The sequence below is a fragment of the Podarcis vaucheri genome (genome assembly GCF_965113315.1).
Source record: "Podarcis vaucheri genome assembly, chromosome: 16".
In the NCBI taxonomy this organism is placed as follows: Eukaryota; Metazoa; Chordata; class Lepidosauria; order Squamata; family Lacertidae; genus Podarcis; species Podarcis vaucheri.
In genome coordinates, this window is record NC_138754.1 from 23,596,488 (window position 1) to 23,617,844 (window position 21,357).

The 21,357-nt window shown below is 45.1% G+C and overlaps 2 protein-coding genes across 8 annotated transcripts in view; one reads left to right on the top strand and one right to left on the bottom strand.

The window, feature by feature from the left end:
• HORMAD2 (HORMA domain containing 2) overlaps positions 1-21,357 on the bottom strand; it is a 236,046-nt gene that overhangs the window by 200,915 nt on the left and 13,774 nt on the right. The window contains exon 1 of one of the 6 annotated variants that reach the window (XM_082203296.1): positions 1,886-2,022. The exons of the other annotated variants lie outside the window; for them this stretch is intronic. The gene's annotated coding sequence lies outside the window, so the exon portion shown is untranslated. Of the gene's footprint in view, positions 1-1,885; positions 2,023-21,357 lie in introns of those variants that run through there. 6 annotated transcript variants of the gene reach the window in all.
• On the top strand, positions 2,050-20,626 carry LOC309521012 (acyl-CoA dehydrogenase family member 11-like). 2 transcript variants are annotated; one of them, XM_082203162.1, is made up of 14 exons: positions 2,051-2,685; positions 3,833-4,065; positions 4,612-4,711; positions 5,771-5,888; positions 6,804-6,946; positions 7,549-7,698; positions 8,607-8,701; positions 9,219-9,318; positions 10,112-10,252; positions 10,755-10,847; positions 12,575-12,682; positions 18,205-18,376; positions 19,711-19,777; positions 20,493-20,626. In XM_082203162.1, exons 1-14 carry the CDS (start codon positions 2,140-2,142, stop codon positions 20,617-20,619), a joined length of 2,193 nt encoding a protein of 730 aa, XP_082059288.1. In that variant the 5' UTR covers positions 2,051-2,139; the 3' UTR covers positions 20,620-20,626. The 2 variants fall into 2 exon arrangements, with proteins under 2 accessions (XP_082059289.1, XP_082059288.1); XM_082203163.1 differs by lacking the exons at positions 19,711-19,777; positions 20,493-20,626 and adding an exon at positions 11,076-11,235 and having other exon boundaries at positions 2,050-2,685; positions 18,205-18,304.

The following is a 21,357-nucleotide window of genomic DNA, read 5'->3' on the forward strand; positions in this document are numbered from 1 at the left end:
TATTCTTGCTGCTGTTGTAGCATACATAAAAAAAGTTCTATCCTTCTTTGGCACCAATTGGCCGACAATGCCCAGAAGAAAGGCCTCTGGTTTCTTCAGGAAAGTATATTTAAATACCTTTTTCATTTCATTATAGATCATTTCCCAGAAAGCCTTAATCTTTGGGTACGTCCACCAAAGGTGAAAGAATGTACCTTCAGTTTCTTTACATTTCCAACATTTATTATCGGGCAAGTGATAGATTTTTACAAGCTTGACTGGTGTCATGTACCACCTATAAATCATTTTCATAATATTCTCTCTTAGGGCATTACATGCCGTAAATTTTATACCTGTGGTCCACAACTGTTCCCAGTCAGCAAACATGATGTTATGTCCAACGTCCTGTGCCCATTTAATCATAGCAGATTTAACCGTCTCGTCCTGAGTGTTCCATTTTAACAGCAAGTTATACATTCTTGAAAGTATCTTTGTTTTAGGATCTAACAGTTCTGTTTCCAACTTTGATTTTTCCACCTGGAAGCCAATTTTTTTGTCTAAATTGTAGGCCTCTCTTATTTGGTAATAGTGAAGCCAGTCTCGCACTAGTGGAAGTTTAAACATCCGGAACTAGTGTGTCGTCCTTCCATTCAAGGGAACCGTTAAAGGACTTGCGGTAGGAATTGGCCCTCCTTTCATGCACCCATAAAGGAAGACCCACACAGTCCTCCCCGTGGCCCCAGTACTTCTCCACAGGAGCATCGCTATCTGAGTCGGATGAAGAAGAGGTACCTGATTCATCCTCTGATTCAAACCGCCTACTTTTCTTGCTCTTCTTCGATGTGTGCTTCCTCTTTTCTTTTCTCTTCCCTGAATGGCCATCCGGCGTGGCGTGTGCCGGCACGCTGAGCGCCTGTGCGACTTGCAGTCCTTGCGCTTCCTCGTCCGAAGAGGAGCCTGAGGCGCCCTCGGCAGGTGCCGCTTGCGGTGGTGGTTCTGAAAAAGACTAGGGACACCTGGGTCCTTTTGTGGGTTAGTAGCCCTAGAACCTTGAGTACTAGCCTTGCCCTTTCTGCCACCCCTCTGGCCCCCTTTTGCCTTGCCTGAGGTGACAGACTGAGTTTGCGTATTCTTTTTGGGCTGGGCTGTTGAATCACTGGCTGCTCTCAGCACTGCCGCGGTGCTCGTGGAGGTGCCGGGGCGTTCCACATCATTAAGTGGCGTATCTGGGATGCAATCTTGGGTGAGCGCCGGAGGAGCCACTGCCACCTGGTCTGCGGGCCTGTATTGGCTATAAAATGTCTGAAAAGCCATGAAAAACTGCACCAAAGCCTGTGGGTTACTAGGCACTACAAAAGCCTGAGGGTTACTAGGCACTACAAAGGCCTGGGACCCCCCTGGTTCCCTTGTGCCACCCCAGGTACAGTGCAGTGGAATTTTGCTGGTTCTCTTGAGCAGACATAGTTCAATACCCTTAATTAACCTGGTTCAGTAAAATCAACACCAACTAGCTCAGATTTTATGTGCAAGCTACAAGCAATGTTACAGCAGTTCAGTATTGTCTGCACTGGTAAGTTCAAAGGAAAACCAAAATGCCTACACAATCTTCAACCAATTGTAATTAGCTGCAAGCAATATCACTGTAGTTCAGTATTGTCTGCACTGGATAGTATTAATTTGAATTTTAATCAAACCCAAAGGAATGAAAAAGAAAACAAGGCGGTCCTGTTTTAAAGGCAGGAACCAGAATCAGCAATCCGAGTTTAAAGGCAGGAATCAGAACCAGGACATAAGCAAAGCAAACCGGCTAAAGGATAGTTAATTATTTAACTGTGTATTTTATAGAGACTCCCAGCCTGAAAACCCGGAGAGCGATATCTGCCAGGGCTTTTTGACAATACAGTACCAATGGGCTGACTTAGTTGTACAAGGCAGATTCCTATTTTCTTGCAAATGAAGTTGGCTCGGGTCAAGGGAGGGAGTCTGCTCCGCCAGCTCCACTGTTTCCTTTTCCTCCTCCTTTTGCCGAAGTTGGGGAAACCTTCAGATTGGTGCTTTGCAAGGTGTACCTATGAAGTCTCCTTTCGGCGTTGCTCGCCGGCCTCATCCTGCCGACTGCTTGGCAAGGGAAAGAGATCCATTTTTCTTTTCTTTTTTTTAATGCAAACCCCAGCCATGCCTCTGGGGCAATTGGCCTCCTGGCCTGCAGAGGAGCTGTCTCTTTCTAAACTTGTTTATGCACGCAGGATCGCCCCCCTTTTGGCTTCCGCCTTTACTGAACTTTTTAATCGCGTTGTTGGAAGGGGGAGGTGGCTCAAGGTGAAACAAACGCGCTCGCTAGGTTCTTTCTTCGGCCGCTTTTGGTTTGCTTTTTGGCTTTTGGTTTGTTTGTTTGTTTATTTTGGCAAGTTGGCCATGTGGACACCTTGCAAGCCGAAGCTGTCAAACTGCAAAGTTTGGTTGCAAAGCTTAGGGCAAGCAGGGAATCAAAAGTGCAAAGCTTGGGGCAAGAGGCCAATCGCATTTTCCAAAGGCTGGAATCAGCAAGCGGAGCCCATGGATCAAAAATGCTCTTCACAACACCCAAGGGAGCTTTTTGCCAGGAAAGAAATTGGGGTCTTTTGTCAAGAAGAGCCTAGGATTGGAAATCCATACCTGGAAGATGCTTTTCTTCAGGATTACTTGAAATCACAGCTACCAACTGAGGTCTGTATTTTATATATCATATTCTATACATAGACACAGAGATATATCTTTAATGCATGCGCATGCACACACAAAATGTTCCGTGACATCTAGAGACTCCTAGAATTGTAGAATTAGAAGGGTCTCCACGGGTAATCTCATCCAACCCCCTACAATGCAAGAATCTCAGCTCGTTTGCACAGACAATTTACATGGATTCGACTACTTCCCCTGATTTTAAAAAAGCAAGACTGAGACTCTTAGGGCAGCACCCCATTCATCCAAATGTAGCAGCCTACACTGAATTCCAAAGCTGTCCTTGAATGCCCTCCAATATTTCACAAATGGAAATAGAGACAGGTTAGTAAAATTCCTATTCCTATACCAAGGACCACTGCACAAGCCACCACTATCTTTTGCATGTTGCTAAAGGTTCTGTTCTCTCACGTTTGTTACTTGACCCTACATAGGAAGGTACCTTCCACTGAATCAAACCAATTGGCCTATTTAGCTCAGTATTGTCTATATTTGACTGGCAACAGCTCTCCGGGGGTTTGGACAGGGAACCTTTCCCAGCCCTACCGGGAGCCACCATTGGGGATGGAACTAGGGACCTTTTGTCTGTAAAGCAGATGCTCTTCCCCTGAGTTATAGCAAAGTATTTTGCCCTCCACTGATTTAAAAGTCAGATGGGTGTTTGTTCTTTGCTTAAAAGTTATGCAAGAAGCCAGCAGTTTGCCCTGTTTCCAAGTAGCTGTCCACAGTTAAAAACAAACCTCACTAGTTGAAGCAGGTGAAAAGTGAACTATGTATGGGTCATTATGTATGTGCAGTTATTAAGTAGTAACTTTTATAAGTGCAAGACTGTCTCCCAAGCCATGTTTTGAAGGATAGTCCAAAGGTTCAGGCAGCGGGGTTGATTCTTTATAACATAAGCGCATTTCAAATAGCAGCAGTACATAATACTCAGTTTAAAAGGATCAGTACAAGAGACAGGTGAGGTCAAACAGGGAGCCCAATACTTTGTTTTATGTTCTGCTTGCTGTGATGTTTTGTTTTGTTTTTGTTTTAGTTTGTTTTATTTTGTTTTGTTTTATTTTGTTTTATTTATACATACATACATACCAGTACGTACTTGTCCATCTGCCCACATTCTTTTACTTTGCAGGTGTTTGCTGACGTAAGTTTGGACCTTGAACAGTTTGGGGCTCGAGTGAAGGATGAAATTGATCTCCTGGGACGCGAGTGTGAGATAAACCCTCCACAACTTAAGCAGTTTGATGCCTGGGGGCGGCGTGTGGATGAAATTATCACCTGCCCAGCCTGGAAGAGGATGAAGGAGATCTCGGCTGAGGAGGGGCTGATTGCTGAGGCTTATGAGAGGAGATACTCTAACTGGAGGTACAAATTTAGTTGACACTTTCAGACTCAGTTGGCCACACTTCAGGGCAGCGAACATGTCCATATACCATTCAAATCCATATACTCCAGTGCCATTCAAAATGAAATGTCCCTACAGTGGGGATAGTGACACTTTTCTAGACGAAAGAACTCCCACAGTAGAACTCCCACAGCATGTAATGATTGGCCACAGATTTGGATGGCTTTACAAGACAGCAAGGCAAATGCATGTAAGGCTACTATCAATGGCTACTAGCTATGATGGCTATGTTCTGCCTCCACTGTTGAAGGCAGTATGCCTCTGAACTCCATTTGCTGGGAATTGGAAGTGGGAAGACTGTTGTTGTACTCATGTCCTGCTTGTGAGCTTCCCATTGAGGCATCTGTTTGGCCACTGTGAGAACAGAGTGCTGAACCTGATAGGCCTTTAGCCAAGCTCTTCTTGTGTCTTTGTGTAGCTATAATCCAACTGAGATCTCTCTATAGCAAATATATTTTTCCCTTGGCATTTCTAAATTCAGCAAAGCTTTGTTTCTCCTTCCACAGCCGCATTCATCAGATTGCCAAACTGTACCTTTTTGCACCTTCTTCTGGTGTTTTTTCATGTCCTCTGGCCATGACTGATGGAGCAGGAAAAGTAATAGAGGTGAGATCACAAGTCAGTGCTCAGCAGGTAGATCACTATATTGCATTGCTCTGAATTAGACTAAGTTGGGGGTTCATTTCTGGAATGCTGCTACCAAAGTAGAACGCCCTCCCCATAAGTTCCCCTTACCAAAAGACAAAACCCCTATGCACAACATTATTATTTACAAACCTTGGAGAGCTGCTAGACTCATACTGAGCTAGGCTAATGGTCTATATAAGACATATTCCTCAGTTCCCCAAGGCCTTCCCTAATAAGGCCAGATTGGGAGTTAGCAAAACTGGTGCATACGTGGCATCCTGGCTCTGCTTAGATCCAAAGTGAAGCATATCAGCCAGCTCTGCTGAAAAACCTTTTGGCTGTTATCTGAGAGGCAGATCTTTGGCAGCACAATTGGTTCCACCACACTGGGCTCTGAGACTACAGGGCATCATAGTGAACAGAGCAGAATGGAAGGCAAAGGCCGGGGGTGGGGCTCCAAATTTTGGCCTTGCACAGGGTCACAGGGTACCACTGATATTTAAAATACCAAAGTTTAACCCTAACTATCTGGAGTTGTTGTGTGAGACTTCTGTGGGAAAGCTCCCATGCCTGACTTTGCAGCCCACCCAGCCCTAGCCAGACTGTCATAGACTGGTTGGATGCAGAGGAGTGGTGGGAGGCACCAGCAAGGGAACCACCAGGCAAAGAAGGCTCAGAGCCAGGGCATTTGTGGTAGGACAATGATGCAGGGTCAGAGGAAAGTGTTGAAAGCTGAATGAGCAACAGGGTTTAGTGAGCAGGAAGAGGCTGTGGCGGAAGGCAGCCGAGCCTCAGAGGTGTCAGAGGAATGGGGCCAGGAGACAGAAATGAGGCAGGCTGCTGAAGAATTCAGGGAGTCTCCCCCTCCTGCTGAGACCAGCTCTCCTCCCACCTGGTCTCCCAAAGCATGCAGAGGAAAAAAGAAGGAGGAGCAATAAATGACAGGACAAAGGAGCTTTGGGCTGCTGTGGAAGGAACCAGGAGAGGAAATCCTGTTTGTTTTTCTTTCTCCCGTCTGTTTCCTTCAACTCCCAACAGTCCTTAGGTATCCCCAAACCCCTCAAAGAAGTTTTTATCCACTTGACATCACGTGACCCTGCCAAATTCTGGACTTCTGGCCAGTGGATGACTGAACGCAGAGGGGGCTCTGATGTTGGTAAGTGTACCCCAAAGTGGGAAGTCTGACACAGAGTGCAATACAAAATGCATTCAGAAATGAGTGGTGGTGCAGCCAGATAATGTTATATACCATCAGCCTAATGGTCTGTTGAGGCATGGGGAGAGGTCATTTAGATGGCCATGTGTATAACGTCTGTTGAGAAATGCACAATTAACACTTCTCCCAACACCTCTTCCATTCCATGCTTTTAACTGCTTCCACATTTCTAATTGAAAAGAAAAATGAACAAATCAAAAACAGTTTACCAACCTGGTAATAAGAAAGATAATACTCTTAAGCATGTGCAGTCTCACAGTTTAAAAATTCAATTAACTCACAGCACCACCATGACTTTATGAATAAAATTTGAGAGTTTCTAATGCTTTCTCATGTGATTCTGTTAAACTTGAACTTAGATCTATCCGCAGGATTCTGGGGAAACACAGCCAGATGGGCGGGATATAAATAATAAATAATTATTATTATTATGTCACATAGGCCAGGCCCATAGTAATCACCATGGCAACATTGCTGGTGTGAAGGTAATATATAACCAATCCGATGGATTGCAAACATTGTAGCTGCTTAAGTTTTCTTATTGCTTAAGTTTCACCTTAGGAACATAGGAAGCTGCCTTATACAGAGTCAGTATTATCTTCATAGACTGGCAGCTTTTGTCCAGGGCTTGGGGCAGGGGTCTTTGCCAGCGCTACCTAGAAATGCTGGGGTTTGATCCTGGGAACTTCTGCATATGAAGCAGGTGCCATGACCTTTTCCCAAAGTTACTGAGGTGCCAGGTTCTTTTTTCGCTACACTGCTGAATGATAATGTTGCTTTTTCTTCAGCTTGAAGCCAGTGCTGGTTATTTGTGAAGATCAGCAGCAGCTAAGACTGGGTGTTCTTTTCTTGCAGCTAGTGGCACAGAGACAGTAGCCCTGGAACTCCCTGATGGCAGCTACAGTCTCCATGGCTTGAAATGGTTTACTTCGGCCACCGATTCAGATATAACTTTGACACTGGCAAGGAGCATGACTGCTGATGGACAAATACAGCAGGTCAGATTCCAACTGGGGAAAGTGAAGGACCAGCTCACAAGCAGTAATCAGTAATGTGGAAGTGGGGTGAAAAACAGGGTCCTTCACTGGCCATTTTGACAGGTGTTGGGGCCACTTACCTGCTACTCACCTGCCATCACATGATCCATTGGACCTTGCTGTGTTAATCAGCTGATCAGCGCTTATAGCAGGACCCCCTTTGGGCAGGAATCAGCTGCACTAAGAAGCTCTGAGAACTCTGTAGCACAGCCAATCCCTGCAGAGCTTGTATCATCACCGAACAGCTGATCAGCACTGACAGCAAACCTTGTTTGCCAAGAAACTATCCAGCGTAGTACACTTTAAGGATCCTGATTGTTCCCTTACAGCCATGTCTTTACCTGCCACATCCTCATTTCACATACGATGTCAGGTGAGGATCAGGTGGGCTTGGTTTGCAGAAAACAGCTTCACAGACCAAAGAGAACCCTTGCCTGGCCTAATTTGGTTCACAGACTGGAGGTTTCCCATTGCTGCACTAATGTATTGCACAATGTATTCATTCTAGCTCCATTCTCCTTGTTACCAGTCAGTGTTTCTCACCTTTGCATTCTCGGCTGCAGGGCTCCAAAGGTCTGTCTCTGTTCTACCTGAAGATGCGCGATGAGGAAGGGAAGCTGAATGGAATTGAGATACAACGGCTGAAAGACAAGCTGGGCACAAGGCAACTGCCGACCGCAGAGCTCCTCCTAAATGGAGCCAAGTCACTCAAGGTGAGCAAAAAGAAAAAAGGGTGGAGGAAAACTTCCTGCAAAGCTCAGATTCTACTTCCCTGGTATGAGACAAAGGAAAGCAAGGTGCTCTGGAGCAGGGCAGCTCTCTGTGGATTTTGCCCATGCATGGAGCTGCCATGCATGTGCAGAAGCAGACATCTAACAGCCAAAGCAGCATGGATGAGAATTTCCGCCTCCTTAGGAAAACCAAGTTACTAGGAAAAAGAAACAGCATCAAACTGTTAAACAATGCCTTCTGGAGTACTATGGTACTCAGAGGAAGACTAAGAGCAGGCCAATGCACTCTGTGGCCTCTACCTTACAATCTCCTCACAGATGGGGAACCTCAGACCTGGAGGCCAAATGCAGTGCTCCAGGTCTCTCTATCTGGGCCTTAAAACGTCTCAGGCCACACTCCCTACTGGCCCTACTTTATAGCCCAAGGGTTGTTTTTTTTCCTTTCGGGCCAGTGTGAAATGTGTCCTTGAACTCCAATAATGGCCTTTGTCTGGATGGAGAATAAAGAGGTGTGTGTGTTGAAAGTAGATGATTGTCCATGATCACTTTTGCCTTTGGTCCCATCCACCACTGGCATCCTCGAAAATTCGTTCCTTGGCCTTCATGCCCTTTCAGCTTCTGTTATGCAGATCCTTACCAAAGAATTGCATCAATTGTTTGTTAGCATGTATCTATGCAACTGTACTGTGTGTACGTATTTCTTGACTGAAGAATTTGTGCAGAGTTCCCACTGCTCTGCTTAGGAGTTATGGGCAGGCGGAAAGGGTATTATAGGCTTTTATGCCCCAGGGAGAACATGAGAGAAAGCAAATAGATTCCCTTTTTACTAAATTGCAATCCAGACCATGCTAACTAACCTTATTCTGGCTTTTTCTGCTTCGTGCTTCCAGATCTCTGCAGAGGGCCGGGGTGTGGCTTCCATTGTAAACATGCTGACCATCACTAGGATCCACAATGTCATTTGTGCAGTTGCGTGCATGAGAAGGTAATTCATGTCCTCTTCCCTAAGACCTACTAGGCCCTTGGGATTAATTATGGCTCTTTGAATCATGCTGCTGTCTGAATAAGCATTATAGTAAGATGAAGTTGTCTGTGAAAATGCTGTTAAGAAACTCCCGGTTTCCAAATTGTGGTAGTAAACTACAGTTCCCAGGATTCCTTTGGGAGAATCATGTACTTGCAGTGTATGGTGCAGATGGTAACTTACTATCTCTCAAATAAAACCACAGCTTGTGAGCTACATTTAGCTACCTCAATCAGAAGTCTACACAGAGGAAGAATAAGGAACCTGAGACACTCCAGATGTTGTTAGACTACAGCTCCCATCATTTCTGACCATTGGCCATACTGGCTGGGGCTGGTGCAAATTGTAGTCCAGCAACATCTGGAAGGCCACAGGTTAGTCACTCCTCTCAACAGCTGTGGCCTTTGCGACCTTGGGGCATGTCTTCTCACATGTGACCTTTGCATTTAATTAGCTAAAAATTGCCTTCCATCTCCAGAGTGATCACCCTGGCAAGGGATTATGCCACCAAGAGGGAAGCCTTTGGAAAACCCCTGAAGGCTCACCCTTTGCACATGCAGACTTTGGCTCGAATGGAGGTGAGCATTCAGAGGTGCTGGTTTTGTTTGACCTTGGCCCTTGAGGTCTTCCCCTGCCACCTGCAAAGCACATGAGACCCCCCTCCACATTCACATTCCTCTTGGTCGTGAGGTGAAGGTGGTTTCTTCTTTCTCCCTTGAAAAGCCCATAGAGCTGAAGGAGGAAGTTGGAAGAGTGAGGTTCTTTCTCACAGCCTCTTTCAGCTCCATGTGCTTTTCAGACCTCAGATAAATTCTGTTGGATCCAGAAGCTCCCTTAGAAAAGCAAAATGCCTGTGTTTTTCTGTCTCAAGGTGGGGTGGGAGCTTACCAGTGGAAGTGCAAAAAGAAGTGACCAGAGGTGGTGGCAGTGGCTCTCCAGGATTTCAGGTAGGGAACCTGGATATATCAGGCACTGATATATCAGGCAGCCCTAGCTGGATATGTCTGGCATCAGACTTTGGACCTAATGCATGTTAGGAAATGCTCTACCACTAAGCTAAAATCCTTAAGACATAGGAATCTGTCTTAAACTGAGTAAGACATCGTTTTCTATCTAGTTCATTATTGTCTACATTAACTGGCACTGGCTTTCCAGTGTTTCAGGCAGGGAGCACTTCCAGCCCTACCTGGATATTCCAGGGATTAATCCTGGGACTTTCTGCATACCAACCAGGTGTTCTGCCACTCAGCTACCGCCCTTGCACATTATGAAATCCTTGTTTCTGCAGCCAAGTGATACTTGTTGTAAGAACATTGTGTGCTCCTCCACCCTGGCCCCAATGATCCCTAATGATCCCATGCTGTCTTGCAGGTACAAGCTCGAGGAGCATTCCTGCTGATGATGGAGATAGGGAAATTGCTTGGACTGGAAGAAACCAAGAAGGACACTGAACAAGACCAGCACATGCTTAGGCTGCTGACGCCTGTTGCCAAACTTTACACTGGGAAACAAGTAGTGTTTCAAGGCCTAGAATTTGGTTTCATGGTTTAGTTACATATTGGGCTCGGAAGCAAAAAGGGAGGATTCACAGAGGAGCCAGGTGCTAATTGTGGGGGAGGAAAGGAAAGGAAAGAACAAAACTTGGTAATTGTTTAATGGCCAAGTGGTTGTGAAATAGTAACACCCTGCCAAGGTAAGCGTATTCAAGAAATTGATCTATTATAAACATATTGGAATGATAGCTACTCAGATGTTTTCCTGGATGGGCTTCTGCCCTAGGGTGCTCCCTTAGCCTTGATCCTCTTTTCAACAAGCCTTTCCCATCCCCAGATTCTAGAGAGTGCAAAGTGGGATAGTGCAAATGTGCTGCATTTGACCTCCCCACACGCCCAGTCTGCTGACAGGTCTGTAATAAGTGTATATGAAGTTGTAAGAGATGGGCGGAGACCAGGAGCAGATCTCTGGGTGTTCAAGGTTAATGGGAATGTGCACATACCACATGTCTTTGTTGCAGGCTGTTGCGGTTACCTCAGAAGGGCTGGAGTGTTTTGGAGGCCAGGGCTACATGGAAGATACAGGACTGGCAGGAATTTTACGGGATGCCCAGGTATTAAGCCACACACCCACACCCTGCAAAAAAGGCATTTTTCTTAGCTTCTCCTTCTTTCAGCAGCCTATATCCTATAGCAGTGCTGTTGAGGTAGAGCAGTGGACAAAAACTGGCTTCAGAATCCTGGTGGTGGCTCCATTATTTGGAGTCTCCAGGAGCTCAGACATTGCTTGTCACAGTGGTCTAAGCTCACAATAGAATTAGTTATTTTCACTCTTCTTTCAGGTAAAAGTTATGCAGTTCAAAAATGTACTCTCTGCATCTGTTTCTCCAGGATTAGGAATGCACCAGCTGTTGATAGAGAATGTCTTAGAAAGAGCAGCTTCAAACCGTGTCCCTACAGCTTGTAATTTATGCGCCAAATACCAGGGACTTCAATTTAACGGCAGGTGTTAATCATGAGTTAGATACAATCCCTTAGTGCCAATGTTATTTCTTCAAAGATGAATATTTATAGTAAGCCGATAGAAGTCTCCTGAGATGCCCCAACCCTCTGTCTGCTGTAACAAATGAACACAGCTGGCAGATTGTGAAAGATGGACCAGTTCTCAGCTACAAAAGAGAACTATCAAGGAATAGTTATGCAAACACAAACAGGCTACATTTGGGAGGGGCATTCAAAAATATTAGTTGGAGGGCAGTGCCCACCCTGCCCTAGATCAAGCAATACCCCCAAAATATTTGTTTACAAATTAGATATAGGCCAGGTTAAGATCAGACCACACGATACACTGCAGACACATGAAATGAAGTCCTGACAATCTCTTCTCTATTGCCAAGCACATCCGGGAGACTGCATTTCATCAGAGAAGGGCTGGGGGCACGTGTCACCATTCCACTCTCACTTGTTAACAGCGGTCTTCTGTTCTTTTTGGGTGGCCCGGGGGAGAGTGTGCACTGGGCGGGGGCCGGACATGCAGGGCCCAGAGAACCCACCATGCCAGGCTTTCCCTCACTGCCAACACTGCTAAGTGTACGTACATGGGGCATGGAGGGTTCACGGAGCCTGCGTGCTAGTTCATCCCTGGCCACCACAATCAAGCGGGGCTATGCCCCTGCCCACCCATGCAGGGAGAAGCCTGGCTGACCGACATGGACCTTGGCTGTCGAATCCCCATCCCACCCTGACGCTGGCCAGGCAGACATTCAGCAAGGGGGCTGGGGACACAGCTGTCAGGCCAGGCCTGCTGCTCTCTAATGCGCCTGCTGCTCTCCCCCCCCCCCCCCGCGTCCCACCCCATGCTATTCCCCTGCTTTTTAATATAGTCTGGATGGGAACATCACAGATCGTAGAAAGCAGCTGTCGGGAAAGAGCTCAGCATCCTCTGCTACCCATTTTCCAACTCAAAACCGTGCTGACCAGTGCATTTTGTGACCAGAAAGGGAAATTTGTTTCTCAGCTTTCTACGTTTATTTTCTTCAGGCTTTGCCAATTTGGTGCCCTCCAGTTGTTCTGGACTACAGTTCTTAGCACTCCCAGCCAGCACAGCCGTAGAATGCTAGAGCTGGTGGGAGTTGTAGTCCAAAACATCTGGAGGGTGACAGATTGGCAGAGATTGATATATTGCAGAGATTTCAGGAGCGATATTTCATCTGGAGTGACATGCAGTTCTTACTCTTCCATCCATTACTAGTCTAACATCTCAACTTTCCCTCAACGTCTTAGATTTTGGCTTCCCTTGTAATTTTGTTTGCTGTCCCACTTTTCTCTGACTCCCTGACAGGTGCTAACTATCTGGGAAGGAACAACCAATATCCTCTCTCTGGATGTTCTGCGCTCCCTAGTCAAGAGCCAAGGAAAAGTGCTGGATGCATTTTTCTCTACTGCCCAGGTGAGCATTCCTCAACAAGGACACATTACTGTTAATGTCACTGCTACAAATGTAATCCTAAACTATACAGTGGTACCTCAGGTTAAGTACTTAATTCGTTCCGGAGGTCCGTACTTAACCTGAAACTGTTCTTAACCTGAAGCACCACTTTAGCTAATGGGGCCTCCTGCTGCTGCTGCGCCGCCGGAGAACAATTTCTCTTCTCATCCTGAAGCAAAGTTCTTAACCTGAAGCACTATTTCTGGGTTAGCGGAGTCTGTAACCTGAAGTGACACTTTACTGTTAATGCCACTACTACAAATGTAATCCTAAATTATACCTACCTTTCAACCTGGTGCCTTCCTAATGGTTTTGACTGCAATTCCCAACAGCCATGGCCAACAGAGTTGTGCTGGCAGGGGGTGATGGTATGTGTGTGTGTGTGGTTTTGTTAAACTTATATTCTATCCTTCCACCCAAACTGTGATGGGATGATGAGCTGCTTGTGCGTAAAATCGTAGTCCCTCAGAGTTTGTGCAAATCCACAAACCTCTGTCTGTGACGGAGCTCCTCAGACATGTCTGCTCTAGTCACTTGCAGATTCCGACAGTGGTTGTTTTCGGAATCGTTTCCAGCATAAAAGCTCCTTAACGGAAACACGTCTTCTGGACTCGCGGCGTGACAGCTTCCGGCGAGGGATGGGTCTCCCTATGGGAGCTTCAGACACCTCCCCACTGTTCTCGCTGGACGTGTCCCTGAGCCCTCCCTCTTGCTCGCTTTCCCTCAGAGATCCACCTCTTTCCCTGCTGGTTCCTGCTTTAGCTGCTGAGTCTCTCTCAGCCTCCGTGAGACTTTCCACCAGAGACCCACCTCTCCCCCTGCTGGTCCCTGCTTCAGCTGCTGAGTCCCTCCCAGCCTCCGTGAGCCCTTTCCCCACCTGTTCCTCCGATGACAGTTCCCTGACACAAACTTATATTCCATCCTTCCACCCAAAGGAGCCCAGTAAGCAAGCAAGCAAGCAAGCAAAAAACAATCAAACATCTTAAAAACCATTCCAGTACAGATGCAGACTGGGAAATATATCCGCTTAAAAGGTTTGCTGAAAGAGGAAGGTCTTCAGCAGGTACCAAAAAGGCAATAGAAGTGGCACATAATGTCCAAAGGAAGCAGATTCCAAAGGGCAGGTGCCAGAACCCTAAAGACCTGATTCTTAAAATGTGTGAAATGAACCTCCTGCTAAGATGGCATCTGCAGAAGGCCCTCACCTCCAGAGCATAATCATTGACCGGGTATATAGGGGGTGAGATGAACGTTCAGGTACTGTGGTCCCAAGGTCTATAGGGTTTTATACACCAAAGCCAACATATTGAACATAGCCTAGTTTGTGGCTGAATCCCTCTGGAGGGCACCATGCTGGGGAAGGCTGCACTAAGCTACTGTTAAGATTGCAGAAGGTGGAAAGGAGTGCATAAGCCACATCCATTCATGTGCCCTCAGCTGTGATGAAGAGATTGCAGCAGTTTGTCTGTGCTAGAGTGGTTTTCAAAGAGACAAAGCTCAAATATCATAAATATAAAGACGAATGGTTGTTTTCCAGAGTTTGTGAATAGACGTGTGTAATAGGGGCCAAAGTATTTAAGAACTCACTGTACTTTTTAACACCATGTTGGCTGGGGCTAACAGGAGTTATAGTCCAAAAGGCAGAGGGTAACAGGTTGAGGAGCAGGCCACTATTAAGAGGTGACAAAAACATCTAGCATAGATGGCTTGATTCTTAGCCATGCTGTCAAATGGAAGGTTATACCAGCTGCACTTATACACTGCAGCCGACACACTAAAATGTCATGAAACACAGTTTGGAAAGCTCTGACTCAAGGTTTAACGTATTTGATTCCGGCTGTATTTTTGTATTTCATTCCATCTAACATCATGTGTGTTTATTCTATGACATGGGAGGGGGACATGACCCTCCAGATGTGATTGGGAAGCTGCAACATGGGATTTGGAGTCTTCATCAGCTAGCTGGCATGGGCAATATTCAGGAATGATTGTTGTTGTTGTTTAGTCGTTTAGTCGTGTCCGACTCTTCGTGACCCCATGGACCAGAGCACGCCAGGCACTTCTGTCCTCCACTGCCTCCCGCAGTTTGATCAAACTCATGCTGGTAGCTTCAAGAACACCATCCAACCATCTCATTCTCTGTCGTCCCCTTCTCCTTGTGCCCTCCATCTTTCCCAACATCAGGGTCTTTTCCAGAGAGTCTTCTCTTCTCATGAGGTGGCCAAAGTATTGGAGCCTCAGCTTCACGATCTGTCCTTCCAGTGAGCGCTCAGGGCTGATTTCCTTTAGAATGGAGAGGTTTGATCTTCTTGCAGTCCATGGGACTCTCAAGAGTCTCCTCCAGCACCATAATTCAAAAGCATCAATTCTTCGGCGATCAGCCTTCTTGATGGTCCAGCTCTCACTTCCATACATCACTACTGGGAAAACCATGGCTTTTACTATACGGACCTTTGTTGGCAAGGTGATGTCTCTGCTTTTTAAGATGTTGTCTAGGTTTGCCATCGCCTTTCTCCCAAGGAGCAGGCGTCTTTTAATTTCGTGACTGCTGTCACCATCTGCACTGATCATGGAGCCCAAGAAAGTAAAATCTCTCACTGCCTCCATTTCTTCCCCTTCTATTTGCCAGGAGGTGATGGGCCCAGTGGCCATGATCTTCGTTTTTTTGATGTTGAGCTTCAGACCATATTTTGCGCTCTCCTCTTTCACCCTCATTAAAAGGTTCTTTAATTCCTCTTCACTTTCTGCCATCAAGGTTGTGTCATCTGCATATCTGAGGTTGTTGATATTTCTTCCGGCAATCTTAATTCCGGCTTGGGATTCATCCAGCCCAGCCTTTCGCATGATGAATTCTGCATATAAGTTAAATAAGCAGGGAGACAATATACAGCCTTGCCGTACTCCTTTCCCAATTTGGAACCAATCAGTTGTTCCATATCCAGTTCTAACTGTAGCTTCTTGTCCCACATAGAGATTTCTCAGGAGACAGATGAGTTGATCAGGCACTCCCATTTCTTTAAGAACTTGCCATAGTTTGCTGTGGTCAACACAGTCAAAGGCTTTTGCATAGTCAATGAAGCAGAAGTAGATGTCTTTCTGGAACTCTCTAGCTTTCTCCATAATCCAGCGTATGTTTGCAATTTGGTCTCTGGTTCCTCTGCCTCTTCTAAATCCAGCTTGCACTTCTGGGAGTTCTCGGTCCACATATTGCTTGAGCCTTCCTTGTAGAATTTTAAGCATAACCTTGCTAGCATGTGAAATGAGTGAAACTGTGCGGTAGTTGGAGCATTCTTTGGCACTGCCTTTCTTTGGGATTGGGATGTAGACTGATCTTCTCCAATCCTCTGGCCACTGCTGAGTTTTCCAAACTTGCTGGCATATTGAGTGTAGCACCTTAACAGCATCATCTTTTAGAATTTTAAACAGTTCAGCTGGAATACCATCACTTCCACTGGCCTTGTTATTTGCAGTGCTTTCTAAGGCCCATTTGACTTCACTCTCCAGGATGTCTGGCTCAAGGTCAGCAACCACACTACCTGGGGTGTACGAGACATCCATATCTTTCTGGTATAATTCCTCTGTGTATTCTTGCCACCTCTTCTTGATGTCTTCTGCTTCAGTTAGGTCTTTACCACTTTTGTCCTTTATTATGGTAATCTTTGTACGAAATGTTGCTTTCATATTTCCGATTTTCTTGAACAGATCTCTGGTTCTTCCCATTCTGTTGCTTTCCTCTATTTCTTTGCATTGCTCGTTTAAGAAGGCCTTCTTGTCTCTCCTTGCTATTCTTTGGAAATCTGCATTCAATTTCCTGTATCTTTCACTATCTCCCTCGCATTTTGCTTGCCTTCTCTCCCCCGCTATTTGTAAGGCCTCGTTGGACAGCCACTTTGCTTTCTTGCATTTCTTTTTCATTGGGATGGTTTTAGTTGCTGCCTCCTGTATAATGTTGCGAGCCTCCACCCATAGTTCTTCAGGCACTCTGTCCAGTAAATCTAAATCCTTAAACCTGTTCCTCACTTCCACTGTGTATTCATAAGGGATTTGGTTTAGATTGTATCTTACCTGTCCAGTGGTTTTTCCTACTTTCTTCAGTTTAAGCTTGAATTTTGCTATAAGAAGCTGATGATCTGAGCCACAGTCAGCTCCAGGTCTTGTTTTTGCTGACTGTATAGAGCTTCTCCATCTTTGGCTGCAGAGAATATAATCAATCTGATTTCGATGTTGCCCATCTGGGTATGTCCATGTGTAGAGTCGTCTCTTGTGTTGTTGGAAAAGCGTGTTTGTGATGACCAGCTTGTTCTCTTGACAGAACTCTATTAGCCTTTGCCCTGCTTCGTTTTGATCTCCAAGGCCAAACTTGCCAGTTGTTCCTTTTATCTCTTGATTCCCTACTTTAGCATTCCAATCCCCTATAATGAGCAGAACATCCTTCTTTGGTGTCACTTCTATAAGGTCTTGTAAGTCTTCATAGAATTGGTCAATTTCAGTTTCTTCAGCACCAGTAGTTGGTGCATAAACTTGGATTACTGTGATGTTAAAAGGTCTGCCTTGGATTCGTATCGAGATCATTCTATCATTTTTGAGACAGCATCCCAGTACAGCTTTCGCCACTCTTTTGTTGACTATGAGGGCCACTCCATTTCTTTTACGGGTTTCTTGCCCACAGTAGTAGATATGATAGTCATCCGTGCTGAATTCGCCCATTCCCGTCCATTTTAGCTCACTGATGCCCAGGATGTCAATATTTATTCTTGTCATCTCATTTTTGACCACATCCAACTTACCCAGGTTCATGGTTCTTACATTCCAGGTTCCTATGCAATATTTTTCTTTACAGCATTGGACTTTCCTTTCGCTTCTATGCATATCCGCAGCTGAGCGTCCTTTCGGCTTTGGCCCAGCCGCTTCATCAGCTCTGGATCTACTTGTACTTGTCCTCCGCTCTTCCCCAGTAGCATGTTGGACACCTTCCGAACTGAGGGGCATTCCATGGAGTTTTCTTGGCAGGGATACTGGAGTGGCTTGCCGGTTCCTACTCCAGGTGGATCACGTTTGGTCAAAACTCTCCACTATGACCTGTTCATCTTGGGTGCCCTGCTCGGCATAGTTCATAGCTTCTCTGAGTTCTTCAAGCCCCTTCGCCACGGCAAGGCAGTGATCCATGAAGGGGTCAGGAATGATAGATGTAGTCTAAAAATAGCTGGAGGACTACAGACTTCCCCCTCCCCATTGCACTATGTGATAACGCTTACACATGTGATAAAGTGGACTCAAGTTCTTAAAAGTTTATGTCATACTAACAACTGTAAATCCTTTAAGGTACCCCAAGCCTCTTTCTTGTTCAGATCAACATAGTTGTATGGGAAAAAAATGTAAACTTTGGTTCAGATTTGCTAACAGCTGAAATGATGGTTTAGATTGGACAGCAGTACTGGCTGTTTCGAGAAACACTGATTACCATATGATTGATTTCCTTGCAGGCCAGGTTGAAGGTGGCGCTTAGCGTCTCTGAACTGGAAATTTCTGTGCAAATAGTTCAAAATGCTCTCCACAAACTCAGACAGTTCACTCAGAAAATAAGCTTAAAGGGGGAAGCCGCGATGCAGCTGTCTGCAAGAGACTTTGCCTATGCTCTGGCACGGATCTATGGAGGTAATGAAAAATGCTGTTAAATAATCACTTTGCCAGCTTACTACAGAATGATGTAGAATTCAGTGCAGTAGGCTGAAGCTTATGATCACCAGGCATTTCTGGGTGATCTTCCAACCCAACTCTGAACTGCGAGTCGCTGACCAATAATTAAAAAGTGGCATTTTTTTTACTGGATGCACAGCCACATAGCAAGTGACTCACCTCAGGAAGGAGTAAAATGTCTTAATGTAAAAGATGCAATAAATTTACTTTGGGATAGGGAGAAGAAATCCATAATTGAAAAACAGCTGTTTCTAATACCTTGACAATCAAAAGAGGATTTTTGACAGGCACAAAATGTGTTCTGGTTCCCGATGCAAAGGAGAGTCTGGCTCCCTCAGTACAACTAACATCATATGGCACATAGCAGTACACAAGAGGGCAGCACCAAATCAGCGGACATCAAAATGATTTAAGTTATCAGCACAGAACTGAATTTCTTGGAAAGCCAGCACATCAAGCTGGAATAGTTTATTTTCACTGAGGCAATTGTTCCTAAGAACATGTCTCGGAATTCTTCAGAAGGTGATGGATGCACAATCTCCAGTCCATGTGAACTGCTGTAGTTTTAAGCAAGCAGGCTGCCAGTGATCAGTGTAATTTCAGAGAATCCAATGGCCAAGTCACCTTTCCTTGTTGCTCCCAATCACTGCCATTTTCTGTTCCACCACCTGTGACTACCTGATCTATTGACTACTTCCTCAGGCATACACCCATCTGGAAACGCTATCTTCATTACCTTCTAGTTTAAATTCCTTTTTTCAGCTTTTGCCTCTGAAATTAAGTTTGCCAAAGACAAAACACCTGGAAGGGGTGTGAAGGAGATGGCACTAGATCTTTGGACTGCTGTTACTTTAGGTGTATATAGGGGGGTGGGGTGGGGATATTCACAAACTAGTCTGTATGCCACAAAGGTCCACCATTTCAGTTAGAGGGTTGCATACCATTCAGGGAAACCTTTCAGGGACCACAGACTTGTGATGAGTAAGGCCAAAACCCAAAGTGGTGGAGAAATAAATGTAAATTTTACCTTTTGCAATAGAGTAGCTTCTATGCACCCCTGTCCTCCAGCAAGCAGCATTATTAGAGCTCAAGGGAATACTCAAGCCAGCCTAAACAGGCAAATAGGATATGACAGAGGGGTGGGTCTAGGGAGAGTCTTAAGGGCCCAGTTAAGAGGTGCTTGAGCGTCATATTTGACCCCTGAACCTGAGGTTTCCCCTCCCTGCTGTAGCAGAATGTTACTAGGACGATAGCTCAGTAATGCTAACTACCTATATATTTGCTTTACATAGGAGTTCTCCTGCTGGAATATGCTGCCAGGCCGAATGCATCAGCCACAGACATCTATACTGCTCAGAGGTATTAAATAAGCTTAGTCCATCCTCCAAAGCAATTTCTAAGATGGCACAGACATATTCATATTTTTAACTGCTTAAGAAAGGGGGGCAGTCCTGGAATGCTGAAAGTCAGTGCAGCTGTCAAGGCTGAAGAGAAGCAGTTTAGATCAGACAACCTCTCATACGGCTCTAGAGAGCCAGGCTGTATGCATGTAGGGAAACGAGAGAGGGACATAATGAGAGGACAGAGCTGTGTGATATTGGTGGGAAGGTGGTCAACTCTCACATAAGCATTTCAGAGTGGTCAGTCAAATCTATCCAGTAGGCTGCCCTGTACTGTTTGGTTTTCTAAAGGGACCACACGTGCCTTGTGATCATTAGGCTCCAGAAAATAGGTGGCAGAGCAGATGGTCTCAAATCTCATCACTAAATATAAATATTAAATGTTGATGCTTATGTCGAAGAGATAGTATTTAGTTTCCCACATACATCAGGGCAGTTTCTTGCAAACCTTTAGCCAGGCGGGAAATCTATGGCCCGCCGTAAGTTGCTGAACTAGAACTCCCATCAGCCTTGACAGAGGCTGATGGGAGATGTAGCTCAGCAACACCTGGAGGGCCAAGGGTTCACCACCTCTGCTTAATGCAGTAGGAGAATCAGTGATGGGTTTAAAGTTTAAAACCAGATTTCCAGTTTAAATCAGTTGTACACAAAGGGCTTTGCTGCAACTCTTACAGATGGTGTCACCAAGACATGTGCCCTGTGGACAGTGAAGACAAAGCTGGGTCTTATAGCACTGGAGCAGCTTCTCTGGATACTTCCTTGGTTTATGGCAAACACCCAGTTCTGAAAGGAAGACTGTAAGAAAGAAGGCAGAAGAGATGCCATGCACTATCCTGGAATAAAGAAGTTAGTGGGGGGAGAGACAGTTCTGATACAATAAAAATGGTATTGCTTACCCTGAAATAAGCTGGCTTGGCTAGTGCCTTTTAGCTGCTGAGAAAAATGATTTTAAAAAGCTTCTCAAAGCTTTGAACCTTTTTTTTTTGTGGTGGTATTCTAGCATTCCAGTAAATGCTTCATATAAGATTAGCAATAATAAGAACTCTGCTCATGCTCTTATGTACAAGCAATCATTTTCCCACATGCCCTCTTTTCTTGTTTATATTATAAGAGGGACCCTTGATCAAAATCGCATATCCCATTACCTAAGCGTTTATATTTTGTAACATAAATTCCCCTTGTAATCCCTGTGGTGGGCCGTGGTCGAAACCACCATGCAGTACATTGGGAAATAAAAAAAAAAGCAAGCATTGAGTACAACAACACATCATAATAAAATCAACAATACATGCAATTACAATCAATAATAAATTTCTTAACCATAATCCATTAGGTAACCAAGAAAATAACCAATCCCATGGATCAAAACCTTCAGGCGGATTCAAAGGATTATGGGTTATCATTTGTTCCATATAATCAATAGTAGCGGAAATATTGGTTGATTGATCAGTTATATACATACAACAATGAAAATGAATTAAGGCATAAATTCCACCTTTAGAGGCAAAGATTACATTTAAAGCATAAAAAGTTTATAAA